This window comes from Bufo gargarizans, chromosome 1 (genome assembly GCF_014858855.1).
Source record: "Bufo gargarizans isolate SCDJY-AF-19 chromosome 1, ASM1485885v1, whole genome shotgun sequence".
Classification (NCBI taxonomy): domain Eukaryota; kingdom Metazoa; phylum Chordata; class Amphibia; order Anura; family Bufonidae; genus Bufo; species Bufo gargarizans.
In genome coordinates this window covers 69,921,490-69,945,965 of record NC_058080.1, presented here as the reverse complement: position 1 = coordinate 69,945,965, position 24,476 = coordinate 69,921,490, and the positions used below count along the sequence as shown (strand labels likewise).

The window sequence follows — 24,476 nt, the reverse complement described above, 5'->3', positions numbered from 1 at the left end:
ACAATGTTCACCCCCTTAATACCTGTCGCTTCATTTTCTCTCCATTTCTGGAGTGTGCCGCTTTAAATACATGCACTGCTGGGTTATTCGAGACTGGAGACTCTGCGATCATTTATGTAATTGCTTTATCCAGACTCTCAGCTTGACAGATCCCCGCTCCTACATCAGGCGCCCGTGCCTGCAAAACGCTCATTGTTACAATTGAGATGTATTATACATTGCTATTTTCTAGCGGCAGGAAGCTGAAGAATGAGCTCTGCAAGCATATTAACGGAGAATTATTTTACAAGTTAAGTGATATTAATGCCAAACAAACACAATATGGTTCCTTCCTACATATTTCCAATCTGCTAATTTTTCCCCTAGCTTTAATTGCGTTTTGTAAGGATTGGATACAGACGCATAATGAATGACTTATAACTGAAAATTAAAAAACACACGAGGAAACAAAATAGACTCTTCTCCTGTATAAAGTTCTGGCAAATATGACGTAAAATGTAAGAGAAAACATATGGAGAACTCAAAAAGCAACATTGCAATTCCTAACTAGTGGCCACTACTGACCTATTTACGTTTTTGGATCAAGTACTGTTTTATTTTTTTAAACTTCACTTTTATTCTACTGTTTAATATATATGGTCCTTTTAATCTTATTTACTTTATATCCTTATGCTGCAGGTTAATTTAAAACTATCAGTGGTGTGGACTTGCTCTGATTTGTCTTCGTTATATAGTAGAACCTCTATTTTGATTACTGTTCCCTTATACTTGTGTGGGACTTCCAGTATTTATTGTCATAGGTACCTTGCGGAGGGGAGATGTGGAGGATTGGGGACAACTGGGGAAAGGGACGGGGGAAGGGGGGGATGAGAGGGAGAGAGGGTAGGGAGAGGCTATGCAGCTATGAGGTTGACCTAGTTGTTGGCACAACCTATGGAGTAGCAGTAGAAGGGGGAATTTACAATGCTCGATTTTATTTCTCCTTATGTCTTGGGATCCATATTATAATCCCTCCTTACTTCTTATCTCTCCTACTTATCTATACACACATTCCTCCTCTCACTCACTGGCTATCTCTCTCCACTTCTCCACATCACCCTATATCTCCACTAACTACTACAGTCAAGTTTCCTGCTATAGTGGTTCCTCGATCTGTTCATATGTTTGAGCTTTATTCCACACTGCACTGCCTAAAACCTAACACTCACACACCCTGCATCCCGACATGTTTCGCTGTATGACCAGCGTCTTCAGGGGATAATGCAGGTATGACCAGCCCTGAAGACGCTTCATCATTAATCATTTACCAGATCCTCTGGACGCTCTATTCATGCCTGACTCTTCAAGTCTGGGGTCCCACACCCAAGTCTTCCTACGTCAATATCTGGTTTGATGCAGGGCACATGACCACTGCAGCCTATCACTGGACACAGCAGTCACATGTCACCCATATTGGAAGATCTGCAGAAAAGGTCCCCAGTGGTGAACATCCCCTTTAAACACAAGAAGTAAACTTCCTGTAGAGTGGTTTGGCATGGTGTTTCTAAGGGTCACTACACACATGATTTTGCTCTGGTTGTTTTTTGTTTTACATAGAAAAATATCACCTTGTCCATATAGTCTGCCCTTATAGTATTTCTTTTTATCTTAGGATAGACATGTGTTTATCTCAGACATGTTTAAATACACTTACTGAAGATTTGCCAACCACATCTCCTGGACGTTTGTTCCACACGTCAACCACTTTTTCAGTAAAATAATATTTCCTGACATTGCTCCTGATCTTACCCCCAGCTGATTTCAGATTGTGCCTCCTTGTTCTTGTGTTTAGCTTCTTATTGAGGACACTTCCCTCCTCAATCTTATTTAAACCTTTAACATATTTAAAGGTCTTTGATCATGTCGCCCCTTTCCCTTCTTTCCTCAAGGCTATACAAATTAAGTTCTTTAAGTCTATCCTGATATGTTTTATGCTTAAGACCCTCCACTATTTTTGTAACCAGTCTCTGCACCCGTTTTATTTTATCGATGTCTTTTTGTAGGTGGGGTTTCCAGAACTGGACACAGTACTCCAGATGTGGTCTCACTAGTGCTCTATACAGTGGGATCACAGTCTCTCTCTTATCTAATGGTTATACCGCTTGCTATACAGACAATCATCCTACTTGCTTTACCTGCTGCCTGTCCACACTCTGCAATCATTTTGAAGCCATCGGATATCAGGACGCCTTAATCCTTCTCTTCTGAAGTCCTCACTAACACAGAGCTGCCAATACAATATTCTCCGCAAGTGCATTATTTTACATTTGGAAACATTGAACTGCAGTTTCCATTGTTTGGACCATTTATCTAGTGAAGCTAAATCTTTTTCCATGTTACAAAACGCTCCATTTTGTGTTTTTGGCAAACAGACAGATCTTACCTACCAAATCTTCTCCTATGGCCCCATTCACACGTCCACAATTTCGTTCCAAATTTTGCGGAATGGAATTGCGGACCCATTCATTTCTATGGGGCAGCACAATGTGCTGCCCGGATACGGAATTGCGGACTTCAGGGTCCGCAATTTCGTTCCCGAAAAAAATAGAACAAGAATAGGACAAGAATAGGCATATTCTATTAGTGACGGCGATGTGCGGACCGCAAAACTATCGGCGATGTGGATCCACTGAACTATCCAGGGATTAAAGGGGTTGTCCCATCTAACAATTTCATACTCACTTGCCGTGAGCTGCGCTGTTCACTTCCTGGTTTCCGGCTTGTGAGGCTGGGCGGGCTTAGTGAGCTTGATTAAAGGCTTGTCCCGGCCGGGCCGCAAATCGCTGTCTTGAACGTGCACGCCGCTGCGCATGCGCCATGGTGACTTCCTCCTGGCCAGTATAGTACAGAGCCGTGAACGCGCACACAGCCGCACATGCACAATGGGGAGTTTATCCTGGCCGAGTATAGAACAGAGCTGCGCTGCATACAGAGCATGCGCGTCTCTGTACTATACTCGGCCAGAAAGAAGTCACCATTGCGCGTGCGCAGCAGCGTGCGCGTTCGCAGCTCTGTACTATACTCGGCCAGGAAGAAGTCACTATTGCGCGTGCGCGCGGCAGCGTGCGCGTTCGCAGCTCTGTACTGTACTCGACCAGGAAGAAGTCACTATTGCGCGTGCGTGGCAGCGTGCGCGTTCAAAGCTCTGTACTATACTGGCCAGGAAGAAGTCACCATGGCGCATGCGCGGTGGCGTACACATTCAAGACAGCGATATGCGCGTTCAAGACAGCGATGTGCGGCCCGACCGGGGGAAGAAAATGTGTTCTACGCAGGTGCGGCCCACTGATGCTGCACGCAAGCGGTGGCCGTATCTAGTAGATACCAGAAGACAACAGTGGGGTAGGATTGAAAGATTTTTTCCAAGATAGGTAGGGATTTGCTAAAAGAATATAATTACAAAAATGCTTACAGGTAGAGTTGAGCGAACACCTAGATGTTCGGGTCGGGGAGTTCAGCCGAACTTTAAAAAAAAGTTCGGGTTCGGGAACCGAACTTGATCCGAACCCGAACCCCATTGAAGTCAATAGGGACCCGAACTTCACTTTATTATTTTCCGTTATAACATGGTTATAACGGAAAATAATAGTATTAGCTTTTTCAGATCTGAGTTTTTACGATCGTGAAAACTCAGATCCGACAGTATATTCTAACACAGAGGCGTTCCCATAGTCATGGGGACGCTTCAAGTTAGAATACACTAAGAACTGTGTACATAACTGCCCCCTGCTGCCTGGCAGCACCCGATCTCTTACAGGGGACTGTGATCCGCACAATTAACCCCTCAGGTGCCGCACTTGAGGGGTTAATTGTGCAGATCTCAGCCCCCTGTAAGAGATCGGGTGCTGCCAGGCAGCAGGGGCCAGACCCCCCTCCCTCCCTAGCATTAAAATCATTGGTGGCCAGTGCGGCCTCCCCTCTCCCCCGCCCATCATTGGTGGCAGCGGAGCGGCAGTTCCGATCGGAGTCCCAGTTTAATCCGTGTGCTGTCCGCATTCGTTGCTCCATTCCGAGGCCCCGCAAAAAAAAAATTGCATGTCCTATTCTTGTTCGTTTTGCAGACAAGAATAGGCAGGTCTACAGACCGCAAAAAACGGCACGGTCGTGTGCATGTAGCCTAAACCTGACATCTGGAGCTGATGTTTTTACTGCTACAAACATCAGTTGCCAAAAAACGTCCCCAAACTGCAGAAGTGCAACAAAAATGCCATTAAAAACTACTCTTTTTGAGTACATATATATACTTTTCTCTGACTGGCCAATAACCCAAACTATCTGGTAATACATCACCCATCGGGTCCTATTAATGTTGGATTAAAGGAATTTTACTGAGTGTATTAAATTATAATAGGTTAGGAAAACACTATGGCTATACAGCTGCACACATCTGCCATTAACTGCCCATTTATAAAAAAACATGTATCTATACCACATAATATATGTTCTTTTTTAAGACCACTAAGGTTTTAATTAAAATTGGCATTGCAGGATCGCAGTGCCTCTCTTTGGACACATGGGTGAAGTACATTAGAAGACTCTTATTTGTGCATCACAGACATGGTGTCACTTGCACTTTTCTTAATTTTTTGGGATACTTAAATAAGATGCAAACAAGTCTTATGATCATCCTTTCAAATTGGAGCCATATACACCTTTGATTTGGAAGCAGACAGAAATGTCCTCCTCAGTGTATAAGAGAAATGTGTTAGTAGATGGAGCACATTCATTATGGCTCATTCAAGAAAGTTGACCAAAAAATTATTTTCAATTGGTCTTTATTAAGCATGTTCAGCAGTTTTTGAGAAAAAAGGATTAAAAAAATGTGTCTATTTGCAGACTGTTGCTCCTGAGTCCCGTCAGCTGACAGCTCATGTGAAGCCTTATAGCTGATCTCCTAACCTCATAAACACTCATTATAGCTAAAATCTCATCAAAAAGATAACAATATGGCTTAAGTGTATGTTTATAAGGTCAGGAGATCACAGATAAGGCTTCACATGAGCCATCAGCTGAAGTGATACTCTGCAAACAGACTCATTTTTTAACCATTGCATCTCAAAACAGTTGAACATTTTTCATAAAGACTAATTGAAAAAAATGATTTATAGCCCAATATGAATAAAATGCAATCATTAAAAAATTTGCCCCAAAGATGTCCTTATCATGTAAGGGGGTCCTGAGTGATGGTGCCACGGTGCAGTTCACTGTGACAGTTGTGGCCGTGTAGGCTGGCTGCATGCTCTCTTGCGTACTGGCTGCAGGCTGACTCCTGTGTATGCTGGTTGCTTGGGGCTGCGTGCTGGCTGCGGTGTCTTGTGTGAACTGTGGCCTGTGAATGTGTGTACTCCCTGTGTCTGCATCTCGGTGCAGTTCTTGTCACTGTTGCCGTGTAGGCTGTCTGCAGGCACCCTCGTGTACTGGCTGCAGGCTGACACCTGTGTAAGCTGGTTGCTTGGCACTGCGTGTTAGCTGCGGTGTTGTGTGGGAACTGTGGCCTGTGTTTGTGGCTTCCTGTGTCTGTTTCTCTGTGGTTCCTGTCACTGTTGCCGTGCAGGCTGTCTGCATGCGCTTTGTGTACTGGCCGTGGGTGTTTCCATGTATGCTGGTTCCGTGATGCGTGCTGGCTGCAGCCGTGTGTGAACAGGGACTGAGTTTGGATTGTATTTTCTATGGTTCTGGTACTTCTGATGAGGTTAACTTTTCCTGATCTGGGCCTGGTTGTGGCTTATCAGGTTCCCTCGTTATGCAGCTAGTTCTACCTGTGAGCTGTGGGGCTTTGGGTCAGTTCTTTCCTGTGTCTTGCTGGGTGTAGCCCCTTGCTGCTGACCAGGGGAGGGCTGGCAGCCTTAGTCCTGGGGGGCAAATCCAGTCAAGTGGCCCATTTTTTTGCCCCGCCCATTATTAAAAGCCCACGAATAGAAATAATTCTCTGTCAGAGCACACTTAGTAGTTGTAATGACCCCATAGTGCCCATACTAGTAGTCATGTTCCTCATAGCCCCCCAGTAGTAGTAAAGCTCCGCATAATACCTCCTAGTAGTAATAATTCTCCCTATAATATGACAGTACATGAAATACCCCCGCTTAGTGCCAACAGATGCCATAGTGCCCCCCTATAATATGCCCCCACTTCCCCATAGTGCTCCTAAATAATGCCCCTATAGTGCCAACAAATGCCCCATAGTGCCGCTTTAACCTATAGTGCCCCCCATAATGTGTCAATAAAAAAAAAGCCCCTTTAGAGCCCCCAGATGCCCCATAGTGCTCCTCTCCCCCATGGTGCCCCACCATAATGTGCCAGAAACCAAAAAACACTAATACTTACCTCCATCAGCAGTGATGCGATGCAGGCCTCTTCCAGCCTGTATCTCCCGCTGTGTACTGCCCAGCTCAAGCGGTGCGATGATAATAACGTCATCGCGCCGGCTGAGCCGGCCTCTGATAGGCTGCAGGCATTAGTGCCGGCGGCTTATCAGAAGAACAGGGAAGGGAGACGCCTCTCCCTCCCCTGCCCTTCCGCAGCACAGCCATCTATATCTCTGTCCTGAGGACGGCGATACAGATGAGAGCTTCCACAATGGAAGCTCTCATCTCCTACTGCCTCCCCCCCCCCCCCCCCACTGCTGACGGCAACTAGAACCAGGGCTGCGCAGCCTGTGGTGATTGGCGGTGCGGCCCTAAGGAATTACAAAAAATAAAAAATGATTTGTTAAAGACGGCCCAGCGGCCTTTTTTAACATGCTTTAGGGCGGCCTGGGGGGCAATTACCTTCCTGCCCCCCTTCCCAGCCCTCCCCTGCTGCTGACCCAGGGGGTTTGCCACCTGCCCTTGTTTGTGGTGGTGTTGTTGTCTTTTCTGTACCTGTCCTGTGATCTTGTTGATGTTATGTCCTTGTCTGATCTTCAGTACCTGTTCTGTGCCTTGATCTACTCTGTTCCATGTCTAGCCTAGCAGTGCTCTAACTGCGTCTGATAGCCTGGCAGTGCCTACTGCTTCTGATTCTGTCCTTTGTCCAGCCTGGCAGTGCCTACTGCTTCTGATTTAGTCTGTTCCTTGTCTGTCCTGCAGTGCCTTACTGCTTCTGTTCCTCTGTTTGTCCTGCCTTCGTGAGAGCGTCCCTGGGTTCTCCAGAGGGAGGACATCTAGTCTGTCTGTAGCTCTGCCTGTGTCCGCCACGCTTCCATTCCACTTGGGGTCCAGGCATCTGCTTCTGTGCTGGTTCCCATTTGTTGACTGCTCCATGTCCTGTGTTTACTTGGATTCCAGTTATGTTGTCTGTTCTGCTGGTGCTTGCACCAGCGTGGTTCTCCGCAGGTAGCAGCCATGTGTGTGTAACGGGACCTTCCTGGAGGTGCAACCAGCTCCGCCCTCTGGGTTTTGCCTCTGGTCTGCCGATGCACTTGGTTCTATGGCAGTTCTACCACTACTGCCTAACCCGCATGTCTGTACTGTCATGTTCATTTATTACACATGTAATAAAGTACTCTGTTGGTCCCTGGTCTGTTATCTGCCTAAATCCTGTTTACAAGACGCCCCGGAGGGTACCCACTATGACATCAATATACCTAAGGCTTCATGCACACAACAGTATGTATTTTGCGGTCCACCAAAAACGTATCCACAAAAAAATACGGATTACGTCCGTGTGCATTGCGTATTTTGCGGAACGGAACAGCTGGCCCCTAAAAGAACAGTACTATCCTTGTCCATAATGCGGACAATAATAGGACATGTTCTATTTTTTTGCGGAAACGGAAATACGGAAACGGAATGCACACAAAGTACCTCCCCTTTTTTGCGGACCCATTGAAATGAATGGTTCCGTATACAGTCCGCAAAAAAACTGGAACGGACACGGAAAGAAAATACATTCGTGTGCAAGAGGCCTAATAGAGCATATGGACAGGATTTGCTTTCATGACCAAATCCCTTAAAGGCCAAGTTCACACACTGCAACATGGAAAGTGTCCTAAACACAGCTGAAATTCACCAGAATAACAATGTTTATAATGGATGGATAGATAGATATGAGATAGATAGATATGAGATAGATAGATTAAAATGAACTGTATATTAATATATTATATCACAGTCATTGCTCTTTTTCTTACAGGGATATCAAGCCAGATAACATCCTGCTGGATGAACATGGTAAGTAAACTCTATTGTCAGTGCTATATGCGAATGGCCCATATACTTGTACTGCTCAAAGATGTTTTTGTCTAAGGGGTTTACTGGTTTTCTATAAAGCTTGGACCATTACTGGATACATTCAAACATCTTTCACCCTTAATAGTCTGCAGACCATGTAAGTGAATACAGTACAACTATATCCAGTGGCTCACAGGTAATATCATCTCTGACTGGATCCATTCACTTTCCCTTTCTTCTCCATTCAGCCCAGACCACCTTGAAGATTCCAGCCATGACCTGTGTCTGCAGAATTTGCCACACAAACATATTTTGCTCCTTACATTTCTAATACCTTCCTTACCTCTGCACGAACTAGAGCACCCCAAATATTTATAGTGTACCACATGCTAAAAATGCCTACCTTGGTGCCCAACATAGTAATAGTCCCCCCATTCTTAGAGCTCCCTCGGCACTGAAATGTAGTTATGCTAATTTGTGCTGCCTACACAGCAAGACCTCTATTTGTGCCCCTACACTGTGTAATGTCCCTTAGTGTGCTACAATGTAGTAGTAATGTCCCATTATGCCCCCCATTCAATAGTAATGTTCTCCATTTTTGTTCTCACACAAACAATAATAGTTCTGTTTTATGCCCCCATATAGAAATTCATGTTTGCATTAATAATAATAATAAAAAAAGAAAACCTGAAACTCTCCTAACACCATTCCCACAATAAGCAGCAGGGTCCTCTTCCTGTAATTGCTGTCCATGTTTCAGTAAAGGCTGTGAGATGCATTGGCATTGTGGCCTTAGGTAGGAACGCTGACATCCTCATCATGCCCCAACAATTGTAGGCTGCTGGTCAAAGAATTGAACCATAGTTGAAGTCCCCCCTTTAATTTTTTAGCTAAGGACAGACGGACCATTCACACACATGGCCACAAAAGTACCCACAGCCCCTTGTCAGATTCTTCCTTAATGTTTAAGTGAAGAATCTGAACAAAATACCAAATAGATAACCCAAAACTTCAAATTGGTCAGTGAAAACATTAAATAGTTGTAAGCACAGAAGCTTAACTGGAGGCTCCTGGGGTTCAAAGCAAAGGCCTGGTATGGTCTGTATGCAACGTCCGTATCCCGAAATCCTCCGGGGCACTCTCTATTGCAGGGAACACCAGCCAGATGGAAGTTGAGGTGCCTTTGATAGTAGTGGGTGTTTAGGGTACTATTGCGGCTGGGCCCCTGTGTTTGTGACGCCAGCACCGTAAGGTCCAAATGTTGGTGGTGGAAGAGATGAGGAGTCGGTTGTAATAAAACAGTTGAACGTTTACTTAAATGAAAATGTCCTATGATCGTTGGTACAGTTCATCAGTACCGTGCACTTGTATAGCATAAAGGATTATTCAGAAATTAGTTTAGCTTTAATCTTTACAACAGGTCTGGCAACTGTCAGTTGAGGAGTTTTCCTAATGCTGTTACTTTACAGGCAAGACAAAGGTTCTCTTATTAGAAAGTTCTACTTTAAGTCCAATCTCTAGCACTCAGATACTGAATATAATGGGTTCCTTACTTTATATTGAGCAATCCAATAAGGGCGTTCTCCCTCGTGGCAGGCAAACTCTCTGTGACATTATTTTATGCAGGATGATCTCCTGAAATATTGAGGTTCACTATGTCACAGAAGGTATTTAGTGACAAAGGATAATTCTGCACACTAATCATCCAGTTGTGTCCAGGTACCAGGTCACTGGTGCTTGTGAAGTCCCTTGGCTAGACTCAGCTCTAATCTTCACTAGACTTTCTCTATATTCGTACATAGACTCACTTGTCTGTGCTGGGCTGCTGTGACTAATTGGTCTTAGCCGTAGTCCTTCATCTTACATTAGTGTCTTTAATCCTGGATGCAGCTGTTCATTCTGCAGTCTGTATCCTCAAGGATTTACTTGAGTACAGTGCCTTGAAAAAGTATTCATAACCCTTGAACTTTCCCACATTTTTTCACGTTACACCCACAAATTTAAATGTATTTTATTGGGATTTATTGTGATAGACCAACACAAATTTGCAAGTATGTGTGAAGTGAAAATAAAATGTTACATGGTTTTCAAAAATTTTAATAAAGTGCTGTGTGCATTTGTATTCAGCCCCCTGTACTCTGATACCCCTAAATAAAGTCCAGTGTGACCAATTGCTTTCAGAAATTACCTAATTAGTAAATAGAGTCCACCTGTGTGTAATTTATTCTCAGTATAACTACAACTGTTCTATGAAGGCCTCAGAGGTTTGTTATAGAGCATTAGTGATCAAACAGCATCATGAAAACCAAGGAACATACCAGACAAGTCAGGGATAAAGCTGTGGAGAAGTGTAAAGCATAGATAGGTTATAAAAAATATCCCAAGCTTTGAACGTCTCACGGAGCACTGAACAATCCATCATCCGAAAATGGAATAAGTATTGCAGAACTGCAAACCTACAAACCAAGGCATTGCCGTCCAGCTAGACTGACAGCCCAGGCAAGGAGAGCACTAATAAGAGAAGCAGCCAAGAGGACCATGGTCACTCTGGAGGAGATGCAGAGATCAACAGCTCAGGTGGGAGAATCTGTCCACAGGACAACCTTTAGTCGTGTACTCCACAAATCTGGACTTTATGGAAGAGTGGCACAAGGAATGCTACTTTTGAAAGAAAGCCATAAGAAGTCCCGTTTGCAGTTTGCCACAAGCCATGTAGGGGACACAGCAAACATGTGGAAGAAGGTGCACTGGTCAGATGAGAACAAAGTTGAACTTTTTGGCCTGAATGCAAAACTCTATGGGAGCAATTTATCAAACTGGTGTAAAGTAGAACTGGCTTAGTTGCCCATAGCAACCAATCAGATTTCACCTTTCATTTTGGACAGCTCCTTTGAAAAATGAAAGAAGGAATCTGATTGGTTTCTATGGACAACTAAGCCAGTTCTATTTTACACCAGTTTGATAAATGACCCTCTATGTGTGGCGGAAAACTAACACTGCATATCACCCTCAACAGGACAACAACCCTGAACATACAGCCAGAGCTACAATGGAATGGTTTAGATCAAAGAATATTCATGTGTTACAATGGCCCCGTCAAAGTCCAGACCTAAATTCCATTGAGAATCTGTGGCAAGACTTGAAAAATTGCTGTTCACAGACACTTTCCATCCAATCTGAGTGAGCCTTATCTATTTTCTAAAGAATAATGGGCAAAAAATTTAGCCTTTAGATGTGCAAAGCTGGTGGCTAAGTTTGTGGGTGCAATGTAAAAAAATGTAGGAAAGTTAAAGGGGTATGAATACTTTTTCAAAGCACTGTACGTGATCAAGTTAATTTCACTGGAGAACCTCTTTAGGAGCAGGAGCTCTGCAGTGTTTCCTTTCTCCTCTGTCTCTGGACTGGAACTCCCCTTTCTGGCAGGAAGCAGGACCAGGCCACTCCTACAAAGTGGGGTGAACCAACCTTTTGCCATCCTTTCCTTACTGGAGCAAATGGCCACAAAACATACATAAATACATAACATAATATAATAAAATTCCATGTCTGGGGTACTACATAACATATTGAAGACCGTTCCAAATAGTTCTATTATATCCATACAGTTCTGTTACACACATACAGCTCTGCTGCACATATACAGTTCTGTTACACACATACAGCTCTGCTACACACATACAGTTCCGTTACACACATACAGCTCTGCTACACACATACAGCTCTGTTACACACATACAGCTCTGTTACACACATACAGCTCTGCTACACACATTGTTCTGTTACACACATACAGTCTTTTTTATCATAGTCAGACTTTAGGGACTTGAGTAACATAACGCTGACAGGTATCCTATTCATATATGCCCTGGCACTTTATGTACAATTGTATCCACATACTTCAGATGCAAATAAAAGTGGATATTCACACATTCTACACAGTTTGATGATGGATCCTCCATAATAATTTCCTGTGGTGGCCTTGAGAGTTCTCAATCTGGTACTACTACAACTCTGATTGTCATAAACTTACCTGGCAGTGCTCCCGTGGCAGGTACTGTCACTTCATGGCAGTGCTGCCGGCATTGTTCTATTGTCGTGGCAGCAGGCCCCACTGACAGGGAGCAGAGGTGGCAGACCAATCAGGCACGGCTCCAGAGTCACATGCTCTCTGCCATAGGGAGATTTAAACAGGTAGCTGCTGGCAACAGATGCATGTCATTGGTTTACAAAGCCTCTCTAGCATGTATTGTACTTCTGTTTGGATCTCTGGTACTCTGATGTTTGGATTTTCCCTGACCTTGCTCCTGGCTGCTGACTATTTCCTCCTGGCACTGACTCCATCTGTTATTTGACTCCGTGTATCTTGTCTGGCTTCTGGTTTGGATTCTGGCTTGATTTTGACTATGCTTTTGAATTCTGATCCAGTCCTGTTTTGTTTGTCTATCATTATGTTTTTTTATTTTCTCCATTTGAATTTTCCCTCATAGGGCCCAGCATCTAGTCAGGAAGGGACTGTCATCCAGTTGGGGGCCGTCGCTTTAGGACGGATCATGCAATTAGGTAGGGACATGGTGCAGGTGGGTTCAGAGCTGCCACTTCACCATTGCCTTACGTGACACTGATATGCACAGATCTTAAAAAACTAATAGGACTTAAACTCTAGAAGATGAGTTGGACTTCCCCAAAGAGACCTCATGGTCTAACACATGCATGTTTTACTCTTGATTATCTACCTACCCTTCACTTCTCACCTTTGTACAGGAGAGCAGAGCTTATCAATTATACATGGCTATGAGCACAGTCTTCCTGCCTTACCTTGACATTAACTTCAAGTGTGTATTCAGTCACCAGAAAAACATCTCCAATAGGATGTGACTGGAAAATTTCTCAGGGTTACAGTCTGTCACATATCACTTACCATCCAGAAAAAAACAGCCCTCATTTAAATAAAAGAACTACAATATAGGAGTAGAAGAGCTCCGAGCTTGTGCTTAATTAGGCGACTTTCTGTCACAACAGGATAAAGTGATACGTGTTAAAACACCCGTACTATTAAAATGTAAAAATATGTATCCCATACGGCAAATGGTGAAATGGAAAAAAAAAGTCTAAATTACCTAGTCAACATTTTTTGGTCGCTTTACCACCCACAAAAAATGTAATAAAAAGTGATCAAAAAGCCAAACACACCCCAAAATGGTATCAATAAAAGTACAGATCGCCCCACAAAAATTAAGCCCTCACATAACACTGTACACATAACAACAAAAAAGTTATAGGGTCAGAATTTGACAATGAAAAAAAAATATTTTTCCAAGGTTTGTATTTTTTTTTCAGTATAAAATGCAAGAAAAACGAAACAATTGTGGTATCGCCGTAATCGTAATGACTTGGAGAATGAAAGTACAGTAATAGATCAGTTTTACTGCATAGGGAACACCATAAAAACAAAATCTATAAAACGGCAATGGGGCCCACAGCGCACAGTAAACGGGCAGGAGCACACATAGCTGCTCCTGCCTGTGCCCACTCTGCTCCACTAATCCTGGCATAGCACATGGTTACTGGGAAACCATGTGCTATGTCAGCATTTACCCAACCTCAGGGAGCACAGGAAAGAGCAGCGATGTGTGCTCCGGCCTGTACACCCGCTCATTGCTACAGTGCAAGTATCTGCACACTGCTGAGAAGTCACTGATATGTGAATATAGTCAATTTAAAGCGCAGTAGAAATTAGGATTTTGGGTGCCAAAATCTGTTTAAAAAAAGTATATTAGAAATTGACTAAAAAAGTTGAATAAAAGTTTAGTTACTCTTCAATTTTCAGAGACAATCCAGAAAGTGGGTGTTCCTGGACAGTCTAGAGGGCAGGGCTTAAATGTTGTGAATGTCATACAAATGATGTAACTGTTGTTATAGTAGAGGGGTTCTCTCACTTCAGCAACGAGCATTTATCATGTAGAGAAAGACCCTTACTAATGTATTGTGTATTTCTCTCTTTGCTGGCTGGATTCATTTTTCCATCACATTATACACTGTTTGTTTCCATGGTTATGACCACCCTGCAATCCATCAGTGGTGGTCGTGCTTGCATACTGTAGGAAAAAGTGCCTTACTGCCTCTCTGGCGGCCAAGACCATTGCAGTGCGCGTAGGCACGCATGCACAGCAGCTCCCGTAGCCACCTGCACTGCAGCAGTGGCCATAACCCCTGGAAATGAGCAGATAACAATGAAGCAATATGGACAATCACAATACATTAGTAAATGCCTTGTTTTAACTTTATCTACATGATAAATGCCATTTGCTGAAGTGAGACAACCTCTTTAGGCCTTATGCACACAACCGTATGTATTTTGCGGTCCACAGAAAATGGTTCCGCACAAAAATACGGATGACGTCCGTGTGCATTCTGTATTTTGAGGAACGGAACAGCTGGCCCCTAATAGAAAAGTACTATCGTTGTCCGCAATGCAGACAATAATAGGACATGTTCTATTTTTTTTGCGGAATGGAAATACGGGCATACGGAAACGGATTGCACAAGGAGTAACATAGTATATAAGGCCGAAAAAAGACATTTGTCCATCCATTTTGGCCTGTTATCCTGCAAGTTGATCCAGAGGAAGGCAAAAAAAAAACTGTGAGGTAGAAGACAATTTTCCCCTCTTAGGCCTCTTTCACACGGCGAGATTTCCGCGCGGGTGCAATGCGTGAGGTGAACGCATTGCACCCGCACTGAATCCGGACCCATTCATTTCTTTGGGGCTGTGCACATGAGCGGTGATTTTCACGCATCACTTGTGCGTTGCGTGAAAAATCGCAGCATGCTCTATATTGTGCGTTTTTCAAGCAACGCAGGCCCCATAGAAGTTAATGGAACTGCGTGAAAATTGCAAGCATCCGTAAGCAAGTGCGGATGCGGTGCGATTTTCACGCACGGTTGCTAGGAGACGATCGGGATGGAGACCCGATCATTATTATTTTCCTTATAACATGGTTATAAAGGAAAATAATAGCATTCTGAATACAGAATGCATAGTACAATAGCGCTGGAGGGGTTAAAGAAATTATAATAATAATTTAACTCACCTTAATCCACTTGTTCGCGCAGCCGACATCTCTTCTGTCTTTATCTTTGCTGTGCAGTAGGAAAAGGACCTGTGGTTACGTCACTGCGCTCATTACATGGTCCGTCACATGATCCATCACCATGGATGCCATCAAAGATCCTTTTCCTACTGCACAGCAAAGATGAAGACAGAATTTATTTTATTTTTTTAACCCCTCCAGCCGTATTGTACTATGCATTCTGTATTAAAAATGCTATTATTTTCCCTTATAACCATGTTATAAGGGAAAATAATACAATTATACACAACACCTAACCCAAACGGGTACCAAACATGGCAATTTTCCCAAGCGCGTTCAAAACGCATTAAAATGTTTTGCAATCGCCCCAAAAAAAATTGCGCATTTTCCCGCATCTTATCCAGCCCAAAAACATGACGCCGTGTTAAAGAGGCCTTAAGGGGGAAAAAAATTCCTTCCCAACTCCAATCAGGCAATCAGAATAACTCCCTGGATCAACAACCCCTCTCTAGTAACATAGAAACACAGAATGTGTCGGCAGATAAGAACCATTTGGCCCATCTAGTCTGCCCAATATACTGAATACTATGGATAGCCCCTGGCCCTATCTTATATGAAGGATGGCCTTATGCCTATCCCATGCATGCTTAAACTCCTTCACTGTATTTGCAGCTACCACTGCTGCAGGAAGGCTATTCCATGCATCCACTACTCTCTCAGTAAAGTAATACTTCCTGATATTACTGCTAAACCTTTGCCCCTCTAATTTAAAACGATGTCCTCCTGTAGCAGTTTTTCTTCTTTTAAATATTCTCTCCTCTTTTACCTTGTTGATTCCCTTTATGTATTTAGCAGTTTCTATCATATCCCCTCTGTCTCGTCTTTCTTCCACGCTATACATGTTAAGGTCCTTAATCTTTCCTGGTAGTAGCTATAGCCTGTAATATTATTACACTCCAGAAATACATCCAGGCCCCTCTTGAACTTTTTTAGTAAACTCAGTACCTTCCGTTTTTTTTTTTTGACCCATTGAATTGAATGGTTCCGCATACGGCCCGCAAAAAAAACGGAATGGACATGGAAAGAAAATAAGTTTGTGTGTATGAGCCCTTAATGTGTAATTGCTATAAAAATGTATTACAGTATCGCGTTAAAGTGACCATCCTGGCGCAGCCGCTGTCAGAATAACGCTGGCTCCATCTGTACGTTCCATCCATTGTGGGATACGTGCGGCTACGGAATCTATGAGCAGTGATTATATCTTGGCTCTTTGTGATAAGAGAAGTTCAGTCTTTATCTACCCATCGAGTCAAGGTTCTCCTCATGACTGCACATTCTTGTAATCTGTAATTCTGACCCAATGATCCCAACGTGCGGCGCCGCATTCATTTCTGAGAATTACGCGCCATTCATTTCTGGGAATTACGCTCTGGTAAGAAATACTAATGGTTTATTAATATAGGAGAGGGCAGGTTCTCTGACCTGAGACGTTCATTCAGAGGCTTCGGCTGTACGGCTGGGGGGGGGGGGGAGGCAGACTTTAATATTTCACTATGTTCTACAGTCTGCCTCCTTACTGACCCTATTTCTTGCTGTTCACTCATGTGTAGAAGCTCCTTGATTTACTATGGCCGCTAATGATGTGTGAAGCTCTGCAGAATGGCGCCGTTTTATCTGAAAGCCAACATGACCCTTAGCTCTCCTATCTAGAAAAGTTGAATGAAGAAAAGAACGGGAGTAAAGAAACCCATGGGGTCATAGCCCCGGTGCCATTTTAATTACCCAATTATCTCCTTAAATTGAAATAGCAAGCAAAGAATAAATGGATCAACGAACCAAGCGCTTAAAGGGGAATTCCAGCCGTAACAGTTATCGTGGGGTTTTGACAGCAGAGTAGTCCAACTTAGCTCTTTCCACCCATCCCATATGTTGTATTGAGCAGTAGTGAGCATGCTCAATCAACACTCCATTGTGGGCATACTGCAGGTGGGGGCAAAGGTAATTAGTGGAACCAGGAGCGGACTGGGAACTTAAAGTGGCCCTGGAAAAAAAAAGTGGCCCTATGTTGTTGCTTGATCCAAATTGACAGAAGGCAAGGGCAAAGCAAGTAAGCAGGGCCAGTAATACCATGGTGTAGCAAAAAATAGCGCTCCAGCAGAACCAGGTACTACAAAGCAGCACAAAATACTGCCGCCCCATTGCATTATTTAACTGTATCCATCCTGAGGACGGTGATATAGTTGAATTCTTAGCATTCATTAATGCTTAGAGCACCAGAATGTTATGTACCTGGCCAGCGACCATTAGGAGGGCTCATGCACCCCCTGGGCATCGGCACCCTGGGAAATTTCCCAGTAGAGTCTATGTCCAGTCTGCCCCTGGGTGGAATGTCCATTTTATGGAAAATATAATATAGAATACATGCTGGGCCAACCTTAGGGCCCTGTACGGGACATGTTTTTGCCCCCACCCCCCCCTTCCACATACATACACCTCTGCAACCATTATAGGGAGTTATATACACTAAATTAGTAGCATCAAATTTAAAACGTAACTTCATTTTATAGAGAAAAGAGTGTACAGCCAATGCTGAAAAGGGTATTCCCATTTGGAATGTTTATGACATATCAACAGGATATACCATATAACCCTCTCTGGGGTCCACTCCTATCTTGAGAATGGCACCCTGAAGTAAATGGAGAGCAAGCCGCACATGTGTGGCCACCACTCCATTCGCTGCTATGGGACTTCCTAACATAGCGGCCCGCTGGCTCAACCATTTTGGGAAGTCCCATAGCAGTGAATGAAGAGGATGCCATGCATCCTTATCCAAGCCCATTGTATGAATACAGCACCAGAACCAAGCTTATTACGTATATACAGCACCAGAACCAAGCTCATTACATGAATACAGAACCAGAGCCAAGCCCATTACATAACTACAGCACCAGAACCAAGCCCATTACGTATATACAGCACCAGAGCCAAGCTCATTACATGAATACAGAACCAGAGCCAAGCCCATTACATAAATACAGCACCAGAACCAAGCCCATTACGTATATACAGCACCAGAACCAAGCTCATTGCATAAATACAGCACCAGAACCAAGGTCATTGCATAAATACAGCACCAGAACCAAGCTCATTGCATAAATACAGCACCAGAACCAAGCTCATTGCATAAATACAGCACCAGAACCAAGTGCATTACATATATACAGTACCAGAACCAAGCTCATTACGTATATACAGCACCAGAACCAAGCTCATTACGTATATACAGCACCAGAACCAAGCTCATTACGTATATACAGCACCAGAACCAAGCTCATTACGTATATACAGCACCAGAACCAAGCTCATTACATAAATATAGCACTAGAACCAAGCTCATTATATATACAGGTCCTTCTCAAAAAATTATTTTCTGTAATGTACTGATAAACATTAGACTTTCATATATTTTAGATTCATTACACACAACTGAAGTAGTTCAAGCCTTTTATTGTTTTAATATTGATGATTTTGGCATACAGCTCATGAAAACCCAAATTTCCTATCTCAAAAAATTAGCATATTTCATCCGACCAATAAAAGTGTTTTTAATACAAAAAAAGTCAACCTTCAAATAATTATGTTCAGTTCTGCACTCAATACTTGGTCGGGAATTCTTTTGCATAAATGACTGCTTCAATGCGGCGTGGCATGGAGGCAATCAGCCTGTGGCACTGCTGAGGTGTTATGGAGGCCCAGGATGCTTCGATAGCGGCCTTAAGCTCATCCAGAGTGTTGGGTCTTGCGTCTCTCAACTTTCTCTTCCCAATATCCCACAGATTCTCTATGGGGTTCAGGTCAGGAGAGTTGGCAGGCAATTGAGCACAGTAATACCATGGTCAGTAAACCATTTACCAGTGGTTTTGCACTGTGAGCAGGTGCCAGGTCGTGCTGAAAAATGAAATCTTCATCTCCATAAAGCTTTTCAGCAGATGGAAGCAGGAAGTGCTCCAAAATCTCCTGATAGCGGCTGCATTGACCCTGCCCTTGATAAAACACAGTGGACCAACACCAGCAGCTGACATGGCACCCCAGACCATCACTGACTGCGGGTACTTGACACTGAACTTCAGGCATTTTGGCATTTCCCTCTCCCCAGTCTTCCTCCAGACTCTGGCACCTTGATTTCCGAATGACATGCAAAATTTGCTTTCATCCGTAAAAAGGACTTTGGACCACTGAGCAACAGTCCAGTGCTGCTTCTCTGTAGCCCAGGTCAGGCGCTTCTGCCGCTGTTTCTGGTTCAAAAGTGGCTTGACCTGGGTAATGCGGCACCTGTAGCCCATTTCCTGCACACGCCTGTACACGGTGGCTCTGGATGTTTCTACTCCAGACTCAGTCCACTGCTTCCGCAGCTCCCCCAAGGTCTGGAATCGGTCCTTCTCCACAATCTTCCTCAGGGTCCGGTCACCTCTTCTCGTTGTGCAGCGTTTTCTGCCACACTTTTTCCTTCCCACAGACTTCCCACTGAGGTGCCTTGATACAGCACTCTGGGAACAGCCTATTCCTTCAGAAATTTCTTTCTGTGTCTTGCCCTCTTGCTTAAGGGTGTCAATGATGGCCTTCTGGACAGCAGTCAGGTCGGCAGTCTTACCCATGATTGCAGTTTGGAGTAATGAACCAGGCTGGGAGTTTTTAAAAGCCTCAGGAATCTTTTGCAGGTGTTTAGAGTTAATTAGTTGATTCAGATGATTAGGTTAATAGCTCGTTTAGAGAACCTTTTCATGATATGCTAATTTTTTTTAGATAGGAATTTTGGGTTTTCATGAGCTGTATGCCAAAATCATCAATATTAAAACAATAAAAGGCTTGAACTACTTCAGTTGGTGTGTAATGAATCTAAAATATATGAAAGTCTAATGTTTGTGCTCAGATCGGCTCATTACGAGAGGGTCCCCTACCTAAGCCTATACTCCCCCCCCCCCCCCCCCCCCCCCTACCTAGAAGCAGCAGAGTTATGCCGGAACTGCTTATCGAAGGGTAGCCTAAAGGGGCCAAAAGAACCATGCATAGGAGTTTTGAAAGACTTTGATAACAGAAACTACAAAACCAAAACTCGGAAAGCCAGTGACATTTTGTATTAAGGATCCGGGATATAACGCATGGAACACGCAGAACTCCAACGACCCAACCGTTTGATTACATGTACTGGTACCTTATGCATGGACGCCGCAGCTGCTGCGCCCCTGTGGAAGGAATGTCCTGTGATCGAGAGAGGATCGACCCCTGAACCTGTTAACTAAACCCGAATGTGCTAAATACATGCCAGGTATAGTTAACAGTGCTATAGGACAGGTTTAATTGAGAGTGGCAAAAAACCAGACGAAGCCCAATAGGTGAGTGATAGTCCCCCCAGCCAGCAGCCGGGTAGGTGTTCATATTTCTGAAACAGGCGCCAAGCTGTCTTGTAAGCCCTCAGGGTATTACTGGCCAAGGAATTGGCCATCAGTCTGTTAGCTATGGTGAGATGAGAGACTAGTCCCAGCGCAGCTGGGCCTGGTGAGGAATTGGCATTGGCAACCGATCTGCCCCTGGACAAACCTGAAAACGGAGAAGCCATGCGTGAGACTCTAATGGCAGAGTCATATGTGTAACCTAAACGGAGAAGCCATGCATGAGAGACTAATGGCGGAGTCATATGTGTAAACCTAAACGGAGAAGTCGTGCGTGAGAGACTCTAATGGCAGAGTCATCTGTGTAAACCTAAAGCGGAGAAGCCATGCGCGATAGACTAATGGCGGAGCTATGCGCGAGAGACTCTAATGGCGGAGTCATATGTGTAAAACTAAAACGGAGAAGCCATGCGTGAGACTCAGATGGCGGAGTCATATCTGTAACTAAAACGGAGAAGCCATGCGTGAGAGAGTCTAATGGCGGAGTCATATGTGTACACCTAAAACGGAGAAGCCATGCGTGAGAGACTCTAATGGTGGAGTCATATGTGTAAACCTAAAACGGAGAAGCCATGCGTGAGAGACTCTAATGGAGGAGTCGTATGTGTAAACCTAAAACGGAGAAGCCATGCGTGAGAGACTCTAATGGCGGAGTCATATGTGTAAACCTAAAACGGAGAAGCCATGCGTGAGTTACTCTAATGGAGGAGTCGTATGTGTACACCTAAAACGGAGAAGCCATGCGTGAAAGACTCTAATTGTGGTTTGAAATTTTTTAAATATATATTTTTTTAAACTATAAACCACTTACGCAGCTCCAGTATGGGCACAGCTCTGAGTACGAGCACGAAGAGCATGGTATAACGCAGGTCACCTGCACAGACTAACTAACATCCTGTGCCTAAATGACCCCCTTGGAACCTTCTGTACGGCCTGCAGCAGGAAGCCAGCCACCGCCTATGATCTGCTCCCCCTGACCGAGCCTAGTACTCCTTCCCCCGATCCCTGCCTACCTAACGGCACGGCGGCCCGTGCCAGACTTTATTGAAGATGAGGAGCGGGGAAACGGTGTCCTGCACCTTTACCCCCAGCCGCGTGGGGAGCTCACGCTGCTCCCTGGCAGAGTACACCAGTGCGGGGGAGCCCCCCCCTCAGCCAGGGCCGACCCACCGCCGGCTGGACACTCGTACCGCATGGGGAGCAGCGCCGCTCCCTGGCAATGTGCACCGGATCAGAGGGAGCTCTTCCTTTACCGTGAGCCCCGGCCCCCGCCGGTTTGAATCGTGTGCCGCGTGGGGAGCCGCATAGCTCCCTGGCATTATGCGCCGGCGCGGGAGTGCCCCCACCTGGGGGCTGGTTATTGTGACTGGAACCCGCTGGGAGACTGAGGCCTGACCGGACCTACCTGTGACCGTGAAGGCTGACCTTCCAGGCCGTGGCTGACCCGCGTGCGTAGACGTGACGCAACTACCTGTAGATGCCCACCCAGTGCCTGTAGTCAATGGGAGTGCGACCGAGTCTGTGGATGTGACCGACTGGCCCCTGTAGTCGTGAGGGGACCCTACCTCGGGAGTAGCGGTAACGGACCATCGCCTGTAGACGTGGTAGTATTACCTCACGAGTCTGTTGACATGAGACTAATGCCTGCAGTCGTGGCAGGGCTTTATAACGAGTCTGTAGTCGTAACGGATTTGTGCCTGCAGTCGTGGCAGGGCTTTAGAGCGGGTCTGTAGTCGTGACAGACTGATGCCTGCAGTCGTGGCAGGGCTTTATAACGGGTCTGTAGTCGTGACAGACTGATGCCTGCAGTCGTGGCAGGACTTTATAACGAGTCTGTAGTCGTGACAGACTGATGCCTGCAGTCGTGGCAGGACTTTATAACGAGTCTGTAGTCGTGACAGACTGTTGCCTGCAGTCGTGGCAGGGCTTTATAACGAGTCTGTAGTCGTGACAGACTGTTGCCTGCAGTCGTGGCAGGGCTTTAGAGCGGGTCTGTAGTCGTGACAGACTGATGCCTGCAGTCGTGGCAGGGCTTTATAAGGAGTCTGTAGTCGTGACAGACCTGGCAAAGCAACATTCCTATCTATACCATTATTTTATTTTATTTTTTACTTCTTTCCCCCCCACCAAAGGCCACGACTGTAGGCGCCACCCTGTAAGAGATGCGCCAGAGGCCTGGCCATAATAGTCCACCATCCCCCGTCCCCCAAGCCTATGCAGGAGAAAAGGAGGGGGTTGGCCTAGCCTGCACCACCCCTGACTCACCTGGCGGCCATGACAGCCACAAACCCCACAGTATCGTAAGTTAGCCAACCACCTGTGGACCTGAATCAACAAGGACAGACATGTGAGTGAGCGCACGGTGGCTGGGTGACCCTTCACTCCTGCCACCGCTCCTTAGCTGTCCACCGGATTATTGCGACTGCGCCCGAACCAACCCCCTGACTCGCCGTATGGGCTTGCGGGCGGCCCGGCTGCGTGCGCAAAGTGACGTGGCCAGCCCCCCTCTTTGGAGCCCTCTTTATATTTGATCCTTAAAACATATCCCAAATATATAATTTATTATTTTTTTTTGTCCTGCCTTAGTACCTAGCCACTGTGCCTGAGCAAGGAGCCCTGTACCTGGACTGCAGTACCAGTATGGGCCTGTAGGTGTCGCCCTCTATCAAGCCAGGCCTGCTGGAGCGCAGCAAGCCAGTGAGCTGCGCTGAGGAGCCGACGGCCGGCGTGACCGCTGCTCTGGGTATGTGAAGGACGTGTGACCCGTCGCTGCTGAGCCACAGATGAGGGGTGCCCGCCTGGGGGACGCTGCACGTGGGAGCGGGGGTGCTTGGCGCGGGGCCTGGAGCGGATCGGGGTGCCTGTATCGGGGTGCCTGGAGCGGGGTGCCGGAAGCAATCGGGAGTGCGGGCAGTCGCCAGCGCGGCTGGGGGGCGGCGGCACGCTCGGCAGCCCCCCATGTTATACATAGAGAGACGGGTGTGCAGCCACCCTGCCTACCTAATCACCGAAGCGACGAGCCCGACGCAGCCGACCACCCGATTCTCCAGTGACGCACGCACTTCTCTGGCACCAACCCACGAGCCGATTCGAAAGCATTCGAACCGACAAGTGGGGGCAGGAGAGCCAGGTTTAAATAATTAAAGCCCCGCCTCCCCTCACACAAACACGGCACTCTTTAATTGCCTACCACTTATCAGTACATTACAGAAAATAATGAACTTTATCACAATATGCAATTTTTTTTAGAAGGACCTGTATATATGCAATGTACTGCCCCCCAGGGCCCTATCGCATCCCGGGTTAAGTTGGAAATGCCGAGTGGTGAGGTGCGGCCTATAATAGTCTTTATATGTCCTTTACAGTGGGACCCCAGGCTTTGGCTCAGAAGCATTAAAAAGAGGAATAATTGAGGGATGAAGGAAAAACAACTTGAGTCCAGACCTTGATATGAAATTCAACGGCAGCTTTACTTGAATAAACTTTCATCCAAACGATTTGCAGGCTTTGTCTTTGTTCCAGCAGGCTTTGTCATAAACTGGCAGGCAAACTTGATAGCTTTACTTTCTTTCTTTGCTGTACTGACATGCTTGCTTAAATACTCTGCTTTCTTTCTTTATGCTGCACTAAACTCTGCTTAAGGCCCCATGCACACGGCCGTTGTTCACAGCCGTGTGCGGGCCGTGGAACCGCGGCCTGGATCCCTCCTGAGAGCAGGAGCGCACGGCGTCACTGGTTGCTATGAC

General features: G+C 45.4%; 1 protein-coding gene across 1 annotated transcript in view; it reads left to right on the top strand.

Moving 5' to 3' along the window:
• STK32B (serine/threonine kinase 32B) overlaps positions 1–24,476 on the top strand; it is a 282,862-nt gene that overhangs the window by 98,074 nt on the left and 160,312 nt on the right. The window contains exon 3 of the mRNA XM_044282748.1: positions 8,152–8,189. Within this exon, the coding sequence (XP_044138683.1) occupies positions 8,152–8,189 (38 nt within the window). The remainder of the gene's footprint in view (positions 1–8,151; positions 8,190–24,476) is intronic.